Source organism: Solanum lycopersicum, chromosome 12, assembly GCF_036512215.1.
Source record: "Solanum lycopersicum chromosome 12, SLM_r2.1".
NCBI lineage: Eukaryota > Viridiplantae > Streptophyta > Magnoliopsida > Solanales > Solanaceae > Solanum > Solanum lycopersicum.
The window spans coordinates 19,692,030-19,715,353 of NC_090811.1; the positions used below are offsets into that span (position 1 = coordinate 19,692,030).

General features: G+C 33.2%; 3 protein-coding genes across 3 annotated transcripts; 1 reads left to right on the forward strand and 2 right to left on the reverse strand.

The window, feature by feature from the left end:
- Positions 1 to 2,110: 2,110 nt before the first annotated feature.
- Positions 2,111 to 5,520, reverse strand: LOC138340244 (villin-3-like). The gene is given in 12 exon segments (XM_069291957.1): positions 2,111 to 2,615; positions 2,746 to 2,827; positions 3,343 to 3,480; positions 3,564 to 3,632; positions 3,710 to 3,778; positions 3,856 to 3,899; positions 3,902 to 4,013; positions 4,094 to 4,194; positions 4,278 to 4,425; positions 4,489 to 4,648; positions 4,873 to 5,005; positions 5,517 to 5,520. Coding segments are annotated over 11 exon segments (1,020 nt in total). The 3' UTR covers positions 2,111 to 2,615; positions 2,746 to 2,785.
- A 9,939-nt stretch (positions 5,521 to 15,459) lies between these two features.
- Positions 15,460 to 23,324, forward strand: LOC138340633 (uncharacterized). Its single transcript, XM_069292552.1, has one exon. It carries the CDS (start codon positions 15,950 to 15,952, stop codon positions 17,111 to 17,113), a length of 1,164 nt encoding a protein of 387 aa, XP_069148653.1. The 5' UTR covers positions 15,460 to 15,949; the 3' UTR covers positions 17,114 to 23,324.
- Positions 19,513 to 21,092, reverse strand: LOC138340245 (uncharacterized). Its single transcript, XM_069291958.1, has 3 exons — positions 20,949 to 21,092; positions 20,358 to 20,654; positions 19,513 to 19,872 (listed from the first exon to the last, which is right to left on the reverse strand). The coding sequence occupies exons 1-3, from the start codon at positions 21,090 to 21,092 to the stop codon at positions 19,513 to 19,515; spliced, it is 801 nt and encodes a 266-aa protein (XP_069148059.1).

Genomic DNA, 23,324 nt, shown 5'->3' on the forward strand with positions numbered 1-23,324 from the left:
CAAAAATTTCTTCATCTTTTGCCACAATAGATCGAGTTTACTTCTAGCCAAATTCAAATTCAATACCTGCATTTTCCTGCACATTTAAAATAAATTTATAAGTTTGTGAATTAATTGATGGAAGTGCATAATCAGAGAGAATTCACTGTAAGACAACCAATCCAAATCTAAATATAATTTCAATGTAAAAATTACAGATTATAAGGACTACAACATTTGTGCAGTCTTCTATTGTTGGCTCTCAATTTTAATGCAATACATAATTCAGAATATTACCTTGAGTAGTGATTCCTATTGTATCTCCATGGAAAATTTCAAAACATCCCATGTCATGAAGTTTATTTGCAACAGATGTATCTTTTGAAGGTGAAATCAGTCCATCAACTGGGCACCCAATAGCAAAGGATACATATCTGCCAAGAAATACTCTAAAGCTGATGCAAAGTAGATTACTAGCTTCATAATAATTACCAGAACACAGTGATTCAAAGTCACAGTGATAAAGAAAACAAAGAGTACACAAAATGCATGTCCAATGTGCAGAACCTTCTTCAGTATTGAAGGAAAAACCGAACTAACTTAGCCTTGTGCTCAAGTATCAGATAACTCATTACCCACAAATTCATATTGCTAGAGTTTCGAAGAAGATGGAATATCTCGTTATCTCCTACACTTTCTGTATTAAGCAAAACATACTTCACATATGGAACAAAACAGAAACTAAAACCTGTAAACAACTATTAATCAACTAATTAGCATGAGTGAAGCAAAAAGTACTCGAGTAAGCCAAAGATGCATGTAAATTAGAAAAAAGGTTAAAAAGATGGAGGTTCATACCAGAAATCAGCCAAGAGCATGGTGAGGGACACATCCAAATCCTTGCTAGACCTATTAGAGAACAAGAGAGAACAACATATACACCAACATTCCGAATAAAATACGATAACCAACATTAGGCAAATCGAAGCAACAACCCATTAGTACGAGAGTAATGGATTGAGGTTGCTTTCTGGTAACAGGAAAACAAGAAGGAAAGAGTAAGAGCATAAAGAAAACTGCGAGTTTTATTGATTACCTAAAGAGTAGCAAACAGACGAAACAACAGTGCCTCAAATACCTCAGTAGACACATCAGTGTGTGGAAGAGGATCACATTTAGCATCAACAAAATTCTCTTTTTGACGTCATCATTATTGAGGAAGAAAACAAAGTTCGAGCAAATCATGTAGAGACTAAAGAATCAACAAGAAGAACTAAATAGAGCAGCGACTAATCACAAACTAAGGATTCAAGATAAGACGACAAGATAAATACAACCAAGAGATCTTAAGCCAAATAGGATTAGTTTCTAAATAAACTTATTCTTGTTTTAACTTATTAACACACAAACATAGGAAAAGAAAAAAATAGAATGAGAGAAGATCCACACAAATTTGACTGTTTCATCTCTTCTGTAAGAATATTAGACAATGCAGCTACTGCAACTACTCTTTGTGAACTCTGACTTTCTCCGGTAGGCTTTGGAACAGAACTAGCTTTCGCAGCAGCCGATGAAGTAAATGCAGAGTTTAAAGCAGCTAATGCTGAGGCTCTTTGGGTTGGTCCATCTTGATTTGTTCTATCATTCGGAAATATAGAGAACAAGGTCTAAAATTCTTGAATAACTAATGAAGTCTTGTATTATGAAACTCGGTTGATGATACGAAAAGCTACTGTCAAACAACTAATATATGATATGGAAAACAATGCCTCATTCTTGCACCATTGTATGATTCATGTAACTTAGATGAGATTATAGTAATGGAAAAACAAGATCAATTACCTCGGAAGCATGACCAAATCCAAAGAGTATCATAACCTTCTTTTGAAATGAGTTTCCGTGTGCCTGATTAAACATGCAAGTCAGAGTGTTAAAAGTTGCTGAAATGACTAATGAGTTTCACTTGTAAAGAAGCATGGTTCATTTCCTTCTGTGACTTTATACAATGGAACATAAGAGGATAACCCTTCCAAAGATGTAGCCAGCTCTACATATTTCTGTGATCAACTTCTTCGATTACTCGAGCAAAAATGAAAATGAACAAGTACTTTCAATATATGAGATACATATGACACTAAATAGTATTACCTGTCAAATTTCAAAAGCACTTTGCTTTTCTTTGGAGTCTGTTGATTGACAAACCCAAACGAAAACTTCAGCATGTGTGTCGAGAACCATGAAATCCTCATTCAACAAATCATCTTGAGTGAAGTTATAGATTTCTTCAACCTGTTATTTTAATAGAAAATATTAACCTGTTTGATATACACAACAAGAAATTTTAATTTTAGTTTTAACTGAATTCTCTAGATATTACCTAAAATTTTCCTAGACATCCACGAGTTAACATGAAATCATTTGATAAAGACAATTAGAAGAGAAAAATTTCCTCATTCGGGATAAATATCGAAGGGTGAGAAGGATGCACCTCTATTAACAGAACAAGAAAACAAGTGAGGTTCCCTGGTGGCTTCAGGAGCTAATTTGTTGCTGGTATAATCTTGTTTTTCTCCAATACTAAGCCAAAAAGCTGAGCTTTCTGTTCCTTCCTTAGTGTGTTTCACGGTTGCTCCGGGCTGAGTTTGTGAATAAAACAGACCAAACAAAATTAGCCTAATGCAGCATAAACTAGGATAAACACAGGGTTTGTTAGTTGGGATAACAATGACAAAGAGCGCCTTTTTTCTACTTCGATAAAAGCCTCACCTTCAAGAATTCCACAATCTTTGCTGCTAAGTTCTGTTGCTCATGGGTACTTTGTTTTCCATGCCAAATGAATACTAAAGAGCTAGATTGCAGAAGAAAATACTCGTAAGTGTTCAGTGAAGATGCCACCTGTTAATTTAGAATTCGAGGTTGTAAAATTCTATTTTGGAAACTTTACAACAAAGTTCATAGTAGCTTTGGACATAATGAAAACAGCAACTTAGACTTTAGCGTGACAGTACAGAGAAATAGAAACTATACATAAGTACAAAGTTTAACATAAAATTTTCAATTAGACTATCATTTAGACAGCTTCAATATATATTGAAAAGAATCCTAAATTACATCCCAGACAGATGTTTACGTAATCCAGAAGAACAATTCTCTGAGACTCTTTCAACATAGAACAGAAGCTACATATCTATCTAGACATAGTCTGAGAACATGTTCAAGTGATGACTAGAAGGATCTCATAACGTAGCTTTTGCAGCATGACTAAATTGGAAAGATAGTGTAGAATAAAGAAAAAGATTATCAGGCACTGACAACTTAATATCCAAAGAGGGGAAAACTTAAAGGGTCGATAAGCATGCATACAACATCGACTTGAACTGCTTTGTTGTTATGACTAGAAGTTCCAGATATCCTGAAAAGGCCAACAGTATCAGAAGCATAGTTTTCATCATTCAAGCCATTTTCTTCAATATGATTTTTATAGCCAGAGCTTAATCCACCCTGAAAAAAGGAAAGAAACTTGTCTTGGTTATTTTATACGTTAAACGACAAAAATAGCCTCTATGTGACATATCGAGAGATACCTTAAGGACCAGCATGGGCTGGAATATTGCAACAAATTGTGGTGGTTCTTTGCCATGGTATATCCTACCCTAGATAACGTAGATGTCACAATTAAGCTTCATTTTGAGTTTTTGACTGAAAAACAGTCATCGAAAAAAAGTAATACCAGCACAGGTCTCCCTTTAAGTTAATTGCACATTGTGCTAGCCAATTGTGCAGCCATTTCTCGGTCCTCCTGAATCCACAATAATGATTCAATTAATAAAATTCTATAAAGACGTATTTGACCCTTATATGCAAGGACATTCGTACCTCGATGCTATCCTCTCCAGTCCACCAACATAAGTAATAATCTTCTTTCGTTCGTGAGAATGGTATGTGTAGAGAACTATGTAGCAATCTCCACCGTAGAATTTACCAATGTCTTCTTTGGGTATCTGAGTCTTTGCACTGCCATCGATACGCCAAACCTGACAAATTTTACTTTTTCAGTGAAGACTAAGCTGGCCAAATTATGACATGGAAAACATTCTGATGATCAGATTCAGACCTCTATCTTTCCACCTTCTTCAAGCAAAGGCGGGACTTCTTCATCGACAGAAGTACTTTTGCAAGCATCTTTGACAGCAGCACCTTGTTGCTTCACCAACGCTGAAAGGGCTCAATATGGACAAAGTTAAAACTAACTCAAACCAGAAACACACAAAATCTTCACTCTCTCATAATAACTCTACCTGCTACTTTTCCTCGTCCGTCCTCAGGGGCAGGTGTTGATCCTGATGGCCAAGAGTCAAAATTGGACTTAAATGAATGTGTCTCATAGCCTTGAATAATCTGGATAATAAGTGTTGACTTGGGTCTATTTTGATTGGCAAGATATTCCTGAAAATTATTGAGTCATTCAGAAATGAGAAACTATACCACACAAGAACATGGATGATCTACCTCTGCTGTTTGAATTATACTTTTCCTCTCCTCGAGCTGAGTATGACGGCCTACCCAAGTGAAAACCTCGGAACCATAGTCCAAAATATAGCATTTATCATTTTCCAAGATGGATTTTGTAAGTTCACCATCCAACTGATTGACCTGACCATAAGTAATGCTGCAAAAGAGGACATAATTCACCTTTAGCACCAACCAACAACAACAAAAGGTTGATATACAAAATTCAGTTACAAGTAACAACCCCGAAGACCATTCATTGAAAGACATTACGTCCAGCAATACATGGTCTCTCAAGGATATCAAGAAAACTTTGATATAGAGTATCATAAACACGAGAAACTACTTGACACTGGTGATTACTGGTAAACGATTCAACATTACCTATAAAGTTGAGCAGTAGTTCTCTCAGGAACGATATCATCATCGGTAGCAACCTTTTTGCTAATTGGAGCAAAGCCACCAAACAGAACCCAAAATGATCCAGAATCTGACTCAGCTTGTAAATTTCCATCATCTGAGTTATGCAATAGCGAAAGAGTTGTAAAATTCTAGAGGAAGAGTTAATTCGATAAATATCGCATGTCTCATAGTAGTTACATAGCAATTCTGTTCAAAGCATTAGCAGTAATAATGCAACAGCAACCATTATCCTAAACAGTCGTTGTGGAGGAATTATACGAGCAAAAAATACTTGTAAGCAGTATGCAGTGATAGTACAAACCAAGACAGTGTAGAAACTAAAGAGGGGGAGCAGACCCTCTCGCGAACATCTCATGTGTTCAAACACTTCTTCAATGGGGATTTTCTCCAGATCAAGAGTATCATTTTTATCTCATTGAGGCATATAGCTTTCACCATCTTCATAAACCAGCAGCAACAAGTCAAAAATTACGCAGAAAAAGGACTGATAATCAACTAACCAGAATACCACTATCTAAATAATTTTTATAAAATAATCATAGAATAAAACACATTAGCAAAGAAAGGTATGTTTAGAAGTTCTCTTCAATTCTCCCAAGGTTTACCCATGTTTACAATAATGTCTTCATTTACTTGTATCTCTAAAGAAAATTTTTTGTTAAGCTCAATATTCCTAGGGCTAATTTTGACGTTCAAATTATTTTCAATTTCTTCCACTAGATTGAAATTTCAGCAATAACAATCCCAAACTAATAAATTACTTCTAAACACAAAACAAAAATTCAATTAATTGGCTATTTTTAGTACTAGATGATTAGAAGAGAGTGAAAAGGAATTTTAGATGTATGAAATTGATACTTACACTTGATGAAATTGGTTTTAAGCTTCAAATCTTCGATCTTCAGTTCCTCGATCGATCCCTAGTTCGTCAGCATTAGCTCAACTCAACTCAGCTATTCCGATTTTAGAGAAGAGAATCAACTCAACTCTTTTGATTTTCAGCTCTTTTCTTCAGTCTTCAACTTCCTCTGTTCGATCTTCAGCTTCTACTTTTCGATTTGAAGTTTTGGAGAAGAGAACCTGCGTTGTGTTCTACTCTTAAGCGTTGTGTTCTAAGCCCCAATTTTTTTTCCAATTCCCAGATAAAAAAGTTTTTAATAATGTTTTATAATTTTTTTTGGCCAAAAATAATGGGAGGGGGAGTTGAAAATGTTGAAGGGAATCTAATATTTTAGTGAAAAAGTTTAGGCCACACTTCTGAAGTGTTGTTTTTACAATTATAAAAATAGGACCCTTTAAAAGTGTGTCCATAAATATACATAATTGTTGCCATTTATTTCATACTATGACAACGCTTATAAAGTGTAGTCTATATCATTAAAGGGTACACTTTTTAAGCGTTGCCTATATTATCGTTGTGAAAAGTTAAAAAATTAGGCTACATTTAAAAAGTGTTCCCAAAAATATATTAGGCAACACTTTTCAAGCGTTGCTCATATTTAGTGTAGTCGTAGCCCTAAAATGGTGTAGTGTCATCACCCTATATAGATAAGAGTTCTACCCTCAATTCTAGGGAGACATCAATTCCACAATATCAAGGGACTCACAACACAATAAGAAGTTAGAAACAATTCTACAACTCATCATTCCATAAGACTCTCATTCTTTATTACAAATAGCAAATCTCTTTTTTTACATTCATTATCATGTTCATATGCATCAATTCTATACAAATTTAAATAACTTCTAATCAAAGAAAAATGTAGTTGGTTTCCTAAAAATATTACAGTACGTTGTCAAGTATTACAGTGAACATGCTTCAAACTTCCAAAAATGCAAGATTTAGGAGATTGATGGGAAAAACATGACAATATGAGATACAAGACTTTACCAAAACTAGCATTCTATAATCATACCTACGATCAAGTCAATACAAAGGACTCCAATCCATTCTTGGCAACTAATTAATGACCACATATATCTAAGAGGAAACATTGAACACTTTAAAGAACAAATTCATAGGGTAGCATGCTTTCATAGGTAGTCACTAAATATTTCAAGTTCAAATCATAGAATTAGGCTACCATCATGTAAAACCATATAGTAACTCATTATTCCGTAAGAAACTCATGTCAACCATAATAACTTCTAACATTCTTTAACTATATCATGACATACATTTCTCAATATGACATTCTATTTCACATAAATTTCATTTATAACCATAATTGGCATCACATCATTAAAACATGCCAAATTCACCTTCACACATACTCATTCAACCATAAAACCTAGATAAGTATTTAAACTCACCTTTTCTCTCTCAATTTTAAAGAATAATCTCATCAAAGCAATCACATGTAATAGACCACCGGAAAAGAAAACAAAAGAGATAGAACTTATAGATTTAAGTTCTATGGCATGATATAAGAATGACGAAAAAGGGAAACTCTATCGTCCTATAGCCTCTAAAGCCATTTGATGTGTCGCGGCTCACCCCCAATAATAAAAGACTCTACTACACTTGGCAATATGAGACTTCTTGATCCCTAAACCACTTTTAAAAATATCATGCTCTGATACCAGGTTTATCAGATCCGGGGATCACTCCCTAGAAGTAACATGGCATACTTAACCTCTCAAAGGTTTTCATGACCGAAATATAGAACTCAGATGAAACGGACATCGTTGACCTCTTAGAGGTTGCAAACAAGCCTGCATACGTCATTCTTAATTCATCTAGGTTAATTTAAGCGGAAAATTTGAAAGTTTTTATTTCTTAACATACATTTATACATACTACTTAATATCATAGGCATTCACAAATCAACCATCTCATAAAGAGATAATCAAATGAAAGAAGTAGATCATAATTTTACTAAACGTATTTTTGCCAAAACGACATCAATACAAAGTCTGAACAAAAGTTGAAAGAAATACTAGTTGAACATACTCCACTAGCTATAGCCTACATTTAATTTAGATAATAACGGTAGACATCCTCGAAATTGTGAATGCCTACAAAGTCCGGATGAAAGATCCACGTCTGGATAGCTGCAACATCAACCTATAAGCTCTAGCGTTCACCTGTGCCTGCACCTAGAATTGTAGAATTGTATGGTATTAGTACACACTTGTACTAAGTATGGGTATATGCAAGCACACACCAAGGACATGCATGATTAAGAACAACTCTTTCCTAACAACATGATCATGGAAACTCAAGTCAATGAACTTACCAAAATGGGATTAGAAAGTTAGTGAGAATTCCAAATTTTGATTAGGGAAGTCATGCCATGAGAGTAACATGCATCATCAAACGTATTATCTTGCACACAACACATAGAATATAACATACTGTGTATAGCACATAACATCTTTCATATCATTCGTTCATATGCCATGAGACTTTGGAATCATGGACTTCACATATAGACTTCCTAAAAATGAGGGCTCAACATATGGGACCTCAACTAAGGAGCCTTCGTTAGCAAGCACAGAGTCTGCTTCATTCATTCTTACGTACTTCATTTCATTTCGTTCATAGGCTAGTGTGAACACCTGCTATACTTAGGATGTAGTTTAAGACTTTCATCGGGTTCGCTATGCAATGATCAAAAATGACCTAGTGTCATTACTTGAGTCTAGCTCACATTTTGATCATCCTATCCTAACACCTTTGGTATAATTCATTTCATTATTTGCATCATTTGAGGCTTACCTCATTCATTCATTGGGAACTTTAACTTTAATCGACATAGATCATGTGAGCATCATAAAATCCAGTGTCTCCCCCACAGCAAAAAGAGGTGGAATCACCGGCCAATGTGACCCAAAACATGCTAGTGTACATGGGAATTGAACCCTACCAGATCCCTATATTGGCAGTATAGGTTCGAAGACTAGGAGATGTAAGGAGACACATACCCGGCATGCCAGACAGTCTCATCTCATGAGAGTTATGTGAACCTCCGCCCTTCTCAAAAGAAGGCTTCACCACTCATAGCTAGTCTATTAGTGCTCAATATAAATTTCCATTACGCTCAACTCATACGGCGTGGAACCTGGCTTCTAGTATGAGGAATTCTTAGCTCAATAGATGGTTTCTCATCTCATCATTAGTATTAAGTGTATATTGACCCAATACTTTCATTAGAGTGTTCATAGAGACTGGTCTCTTCATTAACTTTTCACTCTCATAGGTGAGTACATTTTTGTAACATTTACTTAGGCTCATTTTAGATTTCTCTCATCTTTTACATTAGCCTCGTATCATGTCGTCACCAAGCTCGACCAGCGAGAAAAAGTGTTTGGCCAAATCCAAAAAGAGGGTGACCCAAAAGAGAGATTAGATTGACTTCCTAGATCAGAACGACTATCGACCAAGCTTAAGTTAGCTCCTTAACATTCATTAACTTTCTCACATTTTCTCTTTATAATTACTCACCCTTTATTACGTGAATATTCATTTCATCATATGCCAATGGACTTGTCCATTTAGTGTGTTTCACACACTTACTTAACCTTCCTAATGTTTCATCATTTCATTCTTCATTTCATCAGAATAATAGCCATATGTATAAAGTATTATATGTATTATTGTGTCGGCTGAATATTAGCCATATGTATAAAGTAAGAGTCTTTTTATTTTTGTCGTCTTGCGTCGGCTGAAAAAAGCCAAATGTACAAAAGTCGTAAAGTAAATGGTTTGTCGGCCAATCTTGTAAAAAGTTTGTCGGCCAATTATGTAAAGTAAATAGTATTTATGTGTAATTTATGTGTATAAATAGAGGAACTTTCCTCATAAATAAAACACACCTTCATCCTTACATCTCTCTTCTTTCTGAATACTCTCTCTTTACGCTTCCACTCAAAATTGGTATCAGAGCTAGTTAAACAAATAATTATGGAAAAGAAACCAACTATGTCGAAAGATCTACAAAAACAGGTATACCATTTTATATTCATGAGTAGCTAAATTAATTTATTCCTGAAAATCTCTTGTTAATTATAATTGTTTATCATGTTTGAATAATGTTATAATAACCATCTTTAGAAAGTTTGCTACAGAAATATTCTTCGAATAAGTATGCCCAGACTATGCCATCCTAAGGTTGAAACCAGTAGGCAGAGAAGGCCGTTTACGGGAGTAAACAAAGTTGAGGCGCTGTTAGGGTAACTAATCAAAGAAGAAAGCTGTAGTAGTGACCAGACGAGATGATTATTAAATTATTATTTTTGCATAATAAACAAGTATAATTTATTAAGAGGTTGGAAGGAATAAAATTTTAGTGAAAAATGAAAAAAAATGGAAACATACCTATTAGACGATAATGTTGATTATAAGATATTACTACTCTATATACTAAAAAATTTAAATACTGATATAAAAAGAGAAATTTATAATAAATTATTAACATATGAGATAATAGAAATAACAATCCAAGGTTGGACTGAGTTGACCATACAAAGTATACAAGATGAGCTTTATTATGACATATATGATTTATATGATGATTTAGATATTGGAGATTAAATATGACTGAATATTGGCTAAGGCGATATGGTAGAAATTACAGGTTAAAAAAGATTAGATATTCAGATAAATTAAGTAAGCTTTTTAAAATATTATATAAAAAGTTATGATGAATAAAAATAAAAATACTAAAATAAAAAGAACTAAGATAGATAAAAAGGTAAGAAAAATATGGAAAAAATTAAGATCTTTATATACAGAATATGAACTATCACAACTAGTCAAAAAACATAATGATAGAAAAGATCAATTGATAAACATAATTTCAAAAATAGAATATAAATATGTCTGCTATTTGAAAAAATAGTATGAACAGAGAAATCTATAAACAACAATTAATAGAAGAAATAATGGAAAAAATGGCTGAAAAAGAACAAGAATTACAACATAGAAAAAGAAGGTTAGAAGAAAATACATTAGCAGGAGTATGTAATAAATCAATACTAGCACAAAGAAAAAATATATTAATGTTAAAATTAGAATTAGATTGTCTTGAATATGAGTTACAACATAATATAATACATAGATTATAATGAATAAAGAAGAATTTGCAGTAGACGAAAAAACATATGAAAACCAAGATGGAATGATAATAAAAACAGTAATTTCAAATTTAGGAAGAAGATACAAGAGAATAGGAAATAACTTATACTTAATGCTAGAAAAAGAAACAACAAAATTAGAAGATAGTTTAACAGCTATGGTAAGAATAACAAAAGAAAATGAAGAAATAGATAAATCAAGAGAAATTGAAAAAATAAAAACACAAGACAAAACAAGAAGTACAAAATTTAGAAGAAATAAAAAATACAAGAATAAGTGAATTAGAAAAAGAATTAGCTAGGTTAAAATTATTATATGAAAATAAACAAAAACAAAAAGATAAAGAGCTAGAATTAACAAATGAAATAAAACAAATGGAACAGAAACTAAATGAAGATATAAAAGATCTAAATGAAGATATTGAAGTAAATGAAATAGACGGAAATGAAAATGACCAACAATCAGAAATAAGTGATATAAGTGAAACATATACAGAAATTCTAGAACAGATAAATAAACCAAAAAAATTAGAAATAAACACAGGAGATATGAATAGACCTAGTACGTCAAGAGTAAAAACCCCAGATAATAGTCCCAGAAATAGCCCTAGAAGTAGTCCTAGGTGGACACCACCAACTTATTATACAGAAAGCTACAAACAATCAGACAGAAATAATGCAATATGAAACAGTAGACTAAATAAAAATTGGACACCTAAACCAGCAAATGAACAATACAATTTCTTAGATTTAGATTGTGTCGCAGATATAAATAAAGCAATATTGTTATGGATAGGAAATATGTCTAAACAGTTAATAGATAACAAAATAGAAACAGCAAAAACACCAAGATACGTAGAAAGAACATTCGTAGGAACAACAAAATTATGGATAGAAAATCTACCCTCGGAAAGTTTAGAAGTACTTAGGAATGATAAAAAAAAATGGATGGATCCGCATCAGCAACAAATATAGATATACTAGATAAATATGAATCAGCAATAAGAAATGAATTTGGAGGCATGACTACAGATATAAGAGAACAAAATAGAGAAAAAATAATAAATAGACAACTTATGACAAAATTAGCTATATGTAAAATGTGTTACTTAGAAGAATATACTTGCGCATTTAAAGAATATTATTACAAAGCTAAATACAATTTAGACGAAGCAAAAGAAATAAGAAGACAATATCATACAAAATTACCAGAACCATTTAGTACAAACGTAATAAAAGATTGGAATAATGAAGGAATGGTAGATACTTTAGGATCTAGAATAAAATTTTTAAATCAATGGTTCATACAACTATGTGAAAACCAAAAAGAAAAATTAAAAATGGAAAAAGTATTAAATAAAAATTTATCATGTTGCAAAAATAAAATGGCACCACAATTTGGATGCACAACTAAAAAACAAAAATCTAAAAGATATAAAAATTATAGAAAAAACAAAACCATATATAAATATAAACAACCAAGACGGAGGTATTATGTAAAAATCATAAAATAAAAACACCATACAGACCAAAAAGAAAAATATCCCAATGTACTTGTTATAATTGTGGAAAGATAGGACACATAGCTAAAGATTGTAAATTACCCAAAAATCCAAAAAGAAAACAAATAGCAGAATTAATAATAGACAATGAAAAATATATGCAAATAGAGTACATAGATTATGAATTAAGTGAAAATGATAGTATATATGAAGTATCAGACATAGAAACTGAGAATGAAGAAGAAAATATTAACATAGATAATAACGAAACAGATGAAGAAATATAATGTCTGAAAATGAAATAAAAATAATATCTAAGGAAGAATATCAAGATGAAGAATCATCAGAACAGAAAATTATATTTGATAATACGATATTTGAACAAATAAAAGGAAAAGAATTAGATTTAAGTGTTGAAAAAGTACTAGAAATACCTATTTTATGAAATTGGTTTAAAAGACAAAAAGAAGAATACTATGTAGGTAGTCAAAAAGAACATATCATAGATTGTAAATACACAAGAGGAAAAACATATATACCTATAATAAATAAAAGAATGATAAACAAAGAAATACAAGATATAAAAGCTAAAACACCAATTAAATATGTACATTTAGGAGGAACAGAAATATTAATAAAAGCCTGCTTTAGAGAAGGAATAGATACACCTATAGAAATATATTTGGCAGATGATAGAATTGTACACCCTATAGAAAAAAGCATAATTAGTGCAGTAAAAGGAAACTTAATATATCAAAAATTTAAGTTTACAATAAGTGCTAATTATACAGTATCATTAACAGATAAAAATATAGATAGATCATTAGTTCTATATTGGAAAATGTCTGGAATAGAACTAGCACCAGGAAGCAAATTATTTACAGCAAGATGTAAAAATTTATATATATTAACAACAAAGCATAAAATAACAGCAAGAAATAAAATTAATAAAATAAAAATAGAAAATCCTTTTGAAAAAATAATTACTGTAATAGACAATAATGACTATAGCTATAAAGAAATTGATATAGAAGAAGATTTAGAAATAGTAAAAGAAAGATTAAGCACTTCAAGCGTACCAAATACATTGACAAGAGCTACCTCATCAAGGATGAGTACATCTAAAAGGAAATATGAAATTCCACAAAGCTTATTAGATAAAGAAGAAATAACACCATATCATTATTTCATAACAGGAATCATAGACCAAAGAAAATATAAAATATTAATAAATACAGGACAAGAAGAAAATTATATAACAATAGAGTTAGTATTAGAAGAAGAAATTATAAGAACAGGACATACATGCCCTGGACTACCTAGTGAGATAGTGAACACGAATGAAGAAACAACAGAAAAAGAAATAATTATAGGAGGAATACCCTTAGTAATACAATTTAAAATATACCAAGGAAATCATAATATTACATTAGGAATAAAATGGTTAGAAAAAGTCAAACCATACAATATATAAAATGAACAATTAACAATAACTTGTCAAAATAAGAAAATAATTATAAAAAGGACAAAATGATTAATGAAAATATTTATACTTGCAAAAATTATAGTAGAAGGATATCACAACAGATATTATACCCCTATGATAGATACAGGAGCAGAAGCGAATATATGTAAATATAATTGCTTACCAGAAGATAAATGGGAAAAATTAAAAACACCTATGGTAGTAACGGGATTTAACAATGAAGGAAGTATGATTAAATACAAAGCAAAAAATATAAAAATACAAATATGGGATAAAATACTAACAATAGAAGAAATGTATAATTTTGAATTTACTACAAAAGATATGTTATTAGGAATGCCATTTCTAGATAGATATTATCCACACATAATAACAAAAACACATTGGTGGCTTACTACACCATGCGGAAATAAGATAGGAGCAAAAAGAGTAAATAATAAACAACGAAAACCTATGGAATGGATAAAAGGAAGTGAAAAGATAAACCAAGAATTGGAAAATATAAATAATAAACAAATAACGCAATTAGAAATTATTATATTTGCTATAGACAAAGTCAAATTAATTAATGAACAACTAGAACAATTATATAGTGAAGATCCATTACAAGGATGGGAAAAACATAAGACAAAAGTAAAAATTGAATTAATAGATGAAAATAGTATAATAACACAGAAACCATTAAAATATAACTTTGATGATCTAGAAGAATTTAAAATACATATAAATGAATTGTTAGAAAATAATTACATACAAAAAAGCAATAGTAAACATACAAGTCCAGCATTTATAGTAATAAAACACAGTGAACAAAAAAGAGGTAAAAGTAGAATGGTCATAGATTATCGTAATCTAAATGCTAAAACTAAAACATACAATTATCCGATACCAAACAAAATACTAAAAATAAGACAAATACAAGGATATAATTATTTTAGCAAATTTGACTGCAAATCAGGATTTTACCACCTAAAACTAGAAGAAGAATCCAAGCAATTAACAGCATTCACAGTACCACAAGGTTTCTATGAATGGAATGTTTTACCTTTTGGATATAAAAATGCACCAGGTAGATTCCAACATTTTATGGATAACTGTTTTAACCAACTAGAAAACTGTATTGTATATATAGATGACATATTGTTATATTCTAGAACACAAGATGAACATATAAGATTATTGGAAAAATTTATACATATAGTAAAAAATACAGGTATAAGTTTGAGTAAAAGAAAAGCAGAAATTATGAAATCACAAATAGAATTTCTAGGAATACAAATAGATAAAAATGGAATAAAAATGCAAACTCATATAGTACAAAAAATAATTAATATTGATGAAAATATAGATACAAAAAAGAAATTACAATCCTTTCTAGGATTAGTAAACCAGGTAAGAGAATATATACCAAAATTAGCAGAACATTTAATACCGTTACATAAAAAACTTAAAAAAGATGTAGAATATCATTTTGATAATAAAGATAAAAAACATATAAAAATTATTAAAGATCTATGTAAAAAATTACCAAAACTATATTTTCCTGATGAAAATAAAACATTTACTTACATTGTTGAAACAGATTCGAGTGATCATAGTTACGGAGGAGTTTTAAAATACAAATATGAAAAAGAAAAAATAGAACACCATTGTAGATATTATTCAGGATCTTATACAGAAGCACAAATAAAATGGGAAATAAATAGAAAAGAATTATTCGCATTATATAAATGTTTGTTAGCATTTGAGTCATATATTGTTTACAATAAATTTATTGTAAGAACAGATAACACACAAGTAAAATGGTGGATAACCAAAAAGTTAGATGATTCAGTTACAACAAAGGAAATAAGGAGATTGGTATTGAATATATTAAATTTTACATTTACGATTGAGGTAATAAAAACTGACAAAAATATGATTGCAGACTACTTATCAAGACAGAGTTACACAGCCAGGACAAGATAATCTTATGGAAAACATACTCAAAACCCTAACTACACTTTGTACAAAAGTGGATAGTATGGGCTTGAGAATCCAAAAGCTAGAAGAAAATGTAGAATCTACAAGTCAGCAGCATGACTATAAACATGCGGAGCTACGTCGTTCGGCAGACGAAAAACAGCCAGAGCTAGAAGGAGAAGTTGGGAAACTCCGGAAAACCCATAACAATGTTTGTTCAGATACAGCTGCAGGTACAAGTAAAAGAACTAGTGAAAAACCAAAAAACACAAACTTAAACCAGTTATTTGCAAAACCATTTACCCAAAAACCACAAATGCAGATACCAGCAGAACCACAAACATCAACCTATGCAGTAAGCCTACAAAACGACAAAAAAAGATATAACTATATTACCCAATCTTACATTGAAAACATATACAAAATCCAAACATACCTAAACCTAAACCCAAGATCTATACAAACAAAAAATCCCGAAGAAGATTATATAACCCAGAAACTACAAGGATATAACAAACTTATTGCACAACCTAAGACCAACCCCAACCTAGTAAAAACATGTTATAACTACGGACTACTGAATATAGTATACACATATACCGGAGAAGAGATAGTAGGAATACCAGAATTACATCGAGCATTTCTAACATATAAAAGAATTACCAAAGGACATTTATTCTATATAAAATGTTATACAGCACCAGCAGAGATATTATACGAAGAGATAAAATCACCAATACAGGTGGTAAAGATAGGATTAACAAAAGATATGATTATTCCAGAAGAGATAGAAAAACAAAATGAGATACCAAAAGTAGAAATACCTAATTTTTATGCAAATAAAAGAATAATTGGTATAGCTACGATTATACAAGAGCTAGCAAACAATTATTTAAATGGCAATGCTATTTGGAGCTATTATGCAAGAGATCAGGTAATGATATATGCAAACTCCAAAGAACTAAGAAAATCAGATATGGACGAAGTTCAAAGATGGATTTTATCACTGTTACAACCAGAAGAACAACCATCTACGAGTGCTTTGAAGAAAGGATTTATTTCAGAAGAATTATTAGTAAGGTATTGCAAACTTATCAGCAACAAATATCCAGACCACAAATGCTCCAAATGCAACGGAGAAGACAATGTGATACCTACAGTTGATTTAGAATAAAGATAAAAAAAAGTTATTATCATTTCGTTACATACATCTTAGGTTCACTTACTTTTAAACGTATGCTAGACTTATGGGTCTATTCATACAAGCCATTAGGCTTCATTCATAGTTCATTTAATTGATTCATATCTTCCTAAGATTATGTTGTACAAGACTTATGCATCTTGTAAGTATGCAAAGATCTCGATTTCGATCTAGGTAGGAAACATTATTTTTGAACATTTATTCACGGATGACTTATGTATTAATACGGAATTTGGACAAGGGAACCCAATTTTGAATCCCTTGGACAACACTTATATTTTTATTTATATTGGTTTGAACAACACGTCTTTGGGACCCAAGATCGAACCCCAAAGCCTTCATTTCATTTTCCCCTTGATTTCTCCTTTTATTTTTTTTGTTCATTGGGATTGAGAGGATATGGGATCGAACTCCCACAACCTCATTTTCTTCTTATTTCCTGCTCTTTAATTTCTTTCCTTTTGGCGAGGGTGTGTGGGTTCGAACCCCTACAGCCCCACTTTAATTGTTCTCCTTAATTTTCCTTGGTTCTGCCTAGAGGTCGTGGGTTCGGTTCCCACATGCCTCAACCTCTTGTTTTTATTTTTATTCCTACTTAAATCTGATTGAGAGGTGGTGGCTTCGAATCTCACTCCTCTCATTTCTTATTCTTTTATTTCGTTTTCAGATGAAGGCACATGGGTTCGGATCCCACATGCCACATTCTATTTTTCTCACATTATTTCAATGATTTTTAACATGGTGAGTTCAAGGGATCGCTTCTCAGTGGACTCACATATTTTAATTCATTTTTACATAGCATGATAATCCCCTTAACTTGACCAAAACTCATCAACAAGATGCTGGAAATTTTTGCAGCCTAGTTTCTCACCTCTTTCACATTAAAATGTTAAGACGTTATGAGTAGTTTTTAGTAAGTTCTTTAGGTGCATTTTCTTGGATTCATTTGACTTTTAGTTTGCACTCAAATCAACATTTTTACATCACTTATGAACATCATGATTTGATCTAATATAACCATAAACATGTCATTTTTCGAACTTGAATCAAAGAGTGTATATTACGGGTACACATTGCACACACATCATTTTTAACTTAATTTTGGACAACATGCTCAATATTCACATAATTCCTAACATACATACATAAACATAATTATCACAAAAACACATTACATCCTTAATTTCTACCAGCAAACATACCTAACCTATGATTCAATGGGAGCTAGTGACAAGGACATGCAACGAGGAACGACCCTAGTTTTCGGATTAGATTCGTCTGAACCTTAAGGGGTTTCTTGGTAAAGGGACAAAAAGAGAAGATAATCCATATATTTTTGACGTTCAAACCTTGACTTGCTGCCCAAACTTTCTCCAAAGATCACGTCCGCATCTCATCAACTTCAATACCAATTCGACGGACAAACCTGCCTATCGTGTTTGATTAGCATTTGTTTTCATATATTTTTGTGTGAGTTCTTTCAGTGTGAAGAACTTTTGTCAATTTTCTATTCTTGTAGATTTTTAGGAAGTGAGAACGTGAAAGAGAAGAGAGAATGATCATGTGTTGGGAGATAGACTGAGTAAGGAGAGTTTTCTTAGGATTAGGAGTTTAGTTTAGGACTTAGTCAAATAAGGTTTAGTTAAATGGTAAAATCTGATTACTCTTTTATTTTAAATGATCCAATAAATATTAATTAATTAAATTAGTTACCAATTTAAATGAAAAACAATTTAAATCATTGGTTCCACCTAGGTTCGAATCCGGGTGGCGCAAGACTTCATTCAAAAAGACAATATTAGGCCCTCTCTCCCAAATTTCCCCTCCACCATATTAATTAAATAATTATTTACATTTTAGGGTAATTACAATACTACCCTTATCCTGGAAAAAGACAATCTTACCCCTAGACCCTCCAAACTTAACATTTCCCCTTTTTAAGTCCGGTAAAGACTCATCTGGTTAAATCTTCAAATTAGGGAGCCCTACTTGGCTGGAACCAACCTTTCCTAGCTCACCTAACTCCCCAAGTTAGTTGGCTTGGCTGTCGCAAGGTCTTAAAAGGTTTGGTTCTATGCGCATCAACTCGTGTGAACCCATTCTAATCGTCCGCATTCTAGACACATTAAGCATTACTTAGCATATCATTTTTAGGGTTGTTACATTTTCTCCCCCTTATGAACATTCATCCCCGAATGACACTACTAACTATATAGGGTAATACCAGTCAAATAATAACATAGTTACTATACACATCCAAGCAATAGCAACAAAGAATGGAGAGATAAGGAAATTTAGACTTAAGGGTAGAAAGTCTAACCTCAAGAGCTTAAAAGATGAGGGTAGCGGGATATCATATCGGCCTCAGCCTCTCATATATAACCCTCAAAAAGATGAATCCTCCACAATACCTTCACTGTTGCAATGTCCTTCTTCCTCAGTCGCTTGACCTGTTTGTCTAAAATCTCAACAGGAACCTCCTCATAGGACATATTTTCATCAACCTCCAATCCTTCAACAGGTAGAATCAATGCTGGATCACCTAGGCACTTCTTTAACCTAGAGACTTGAAAGAGTGGATGAACAGAAGCTAGCTCCGCAGGCAATGCCAACCCATAGGCCACCTCACCCACACACTGTAGGATCTCATATGGCCCAACATACCTCAAATTCAATTTCCCGATCCTGCCAAACCTAATCACCCCCTTCATAGGTGATATCTTCAAATATACCTGGTCACCAACATCAAACTCTAATGGTTATTTCCTGTTATTGTCTACATAGGATTTTTGCCGCCTGTAAGCAGTAGCCAACCTTTCCCTAATCACCTTAACCTTATCTAAGGCCTCATGAATGATTTGAATACCCAAAATGAATGACTCTCTAACCTCGAACCACCCAACTGGAAACCTACATCTCCTACCATATAGTGCCTCAAACGGTGCCATCCCAATGCTTGAGTGATAGCTATTATTATACGAGAACTCTATCAAATGCAGATGGTCGTCCCAACTACCCATGAAGTCAATCAAACACGCCCTCAACATATCCTCCAATGTCTGAATTGTGCCTCTGCATGTCCATCAGTCTAAGGATGGAAGGCACCACTAAGCTTCACCTGTGTGCCTAACATTTTCTGGAAGGATCTCTAGAAATGTGAAGTGAACTAAGCTCCTCTATCTGAAATGATAGACAACGGAATCATATGCCATCTCACAATCTCATCAATGTAACGTCTCGCATAATCCTCAGCTCTATAAGTAGACTTCACAATGATAAAGTGGGCAGGCTTATTTATCATGTCCACAATAACCCATACGGAGTCATGTTGTCTCCTAGTGTTCGTAAGACTAACCACAATTTCCATATTAAGGGCCTCCCATGTCAAAGTCGGAACTTTAATAATCTTAGTAAGACCGCAAGGCTTAAGATGTTCTTCCTTAACCAGTTGATAATTAGGAAACTTAGCCACATATTCTGCAATGTCCTTCTTAATTCCATCCAACCAATAGATCTACTTAAGATCATGATACATCTTTGTGGAACCTGGATGTATTGAATATCTTGAACCATGGGCCTCTGCAATAATTTTGGTGCGCAATCATCCACAGCTGGTACTCACAGCCTGTCCTGGTAAGTAAGTATGTCGTCATCTCACAAAGCAAAATACTGATTTATCTTAATCAACACTGAGTCCTTCAACTCCATCAACACAGGATCAAGATGTTGACCCTCCTTAACTTAAACTACTAAGGATGAATCAGAATTAGGATGAACAGAAACACCCCCGCTAGTAGAGTCAACTAACCGCACACCCAGTCTGGCCAATCTTGTGTATAGCTTTCACCAACTCCTTCGTCTCATCCCTAATGAAGGATGTACTTCCCATGCTCATCCTACTCAAAGCATCAGCTACAACATTAACCTTACCTGGATGGTAGTGGACATTCATGGCATAGTCCTTCAATACCTTCAACCACCTCTACTGACGTAGATTCAACTCCCTCTATGTGTACACGTACTGGAGACTTTTGTGGTCCGTGATCACATCCACATGCACTCCATACAAGTAGTGCCCCCACAATTTTAATGCAAACATTACAGCTCCCAACTCCAGGTCATGAGTGAGATAATTATTTTCATGAACTTTGAGTTGTCTGGACGCATAAGCTATCACCTTACCACCCTGCATAAGAACACAACCCAACCAACCCTAGATGCATCAAAATAAAATGTGTAATTTTCACAACACTTCAGCAAAGTAAGTGTTCGGGATGAAGTGAGTCTATCCTTGACCTCCAGGAAACTCGTTTCACAAGTCTCCGTCCATTCAAACATGGCCTTCTTCTTAGTCAAAGCTGTCAGTGAGGAAGCAATGGAAGAAAAACCCTCTACGAACCTGCGGTAGTAACTAGCCAATCCTAGAAAGCTATGAATATCAGTGGGACTAAGAGGTTTTGGCAAGTTCTAAACAGCCTCTGTCTTCCTGGGATCTACCTCTATAACTTTGTCGAACACAACATGACTAAGAATGGTCAGTGATCTAAGCCAGAATTCACACTTGCTGAATTTGGCATACAATTGATGTTGTCTAAGTACCTGCAAGGTTAGTCTCAAATGTTGTTCATGCTCTTACTTGGTCTTAGAGTAGATGAGAATGTCATCAATGAATACTAATACAAAAGAGTCAAGGTATTCACGGAAGACCCTATTCATGAGATACATAAATGCAGCAGGTGCATTCGTGAGACAACATGACATAACTACGAACTCATAGTGACCATAACGGGTATGAAAGGTTGTCTTTGTGATATCTCCATCCTTAACCCTAAGTTGATGGTACCCTGAACGAATATCAATCTTCAGGACAAAACTAGACCCTTGAAGTTGATCGAACAAGTCATGCCATTTTTTGAACTTTAATCCTAGAGTATATATCACGGCTACACACTTCACACACATCGTTTTTCACTTAATTTGGGACAACATGCTCAATATTCACATAATTTCGGACATACAAGTATAAACATAATCATCACGAAAACACATTACATCTATAATTTCTACCAGCAAACATACCCAACCTATGATTCAATAGGAGCTAGTGACAAGGACATGCAACGGGGAACAACCCTAGTTTTAGGAATAGATTCGTCTAAGCCTTAGGGGTCTCTTGGGAAAGGTACCAAGAGAGAAGAGAACCCACACCTTTTTGACGTTCCAACCTTGACTTGTTTCCCAAAACATTCTCCAAAGATCACGTCCAAATCCCCTCAACTTCAACATCAATTCGACGGACAAACCCTCTCTTTGCCTGACGTGTTTGAGTTTTCTTATATTTTCGTGTGAGTTCTTAAAGTGTGAAGAAATTTTTTCAACTTTTTGTTCTTGTAGTTGTTTAGGCAGAGAGAACGTGAAAGAGAAGACAGAATGATCCTGTGTTGAGAGATAGACGTGAGTAAAGAGAGTTTTCTTAGGATTAGGAGTTTAGTTTAGGACTTAGTCAAATAAGGTTTAGTTAAGTGGTAAAATCTGATTTCCCTTTTATTTTAAATCAGCCAATAAATATTATTTAATTAAATTAATTACCAATTTAAATAAAAATATTTAAATCATTGGTTCCACCTAGGTTCGAACCTGAGTGGAGCAAGACTTCACTCAAAAAGCCAATTTTGGCCCTCTCTCCCCAAATTGCTCCTCCACCTTATTAGTTAAATAATTATTTACATTTTTATGGTAATTAAGATACTACCCTTATCCTAAAAAAAGACCATTTTACCCCTAGACCTTCCAAACTTAAGATTTCCCTTTTTTTTAGTTCGGTAAAGACTCATCCGTTAGATCTTCATATTCGGAAGAATTACATGGATGGACCCAACCTTTACTAGATCAGCAAACTCCCCAAGTTAGTTGGATAGGCTATCGCAAGGGTTTAGAGGTCTGGTTGTTCGCGCATCAACCTGTGTGAACCTGGTCTAATCGTAGGCATTCTATACACATTAAGCATTACATAGCATGTCCATTTTTATGGTTGTTATAGAGTTCTTATACAAGCCCATAGTTATCATTCATCGCATTGACATAGTAAATTTAGCAGAAAATTTAAAACTTTTCATAGCACATCATATGCTAGAAACATCATTTCATATATATATAAAATTTAAGTTATAATACATATATAGAC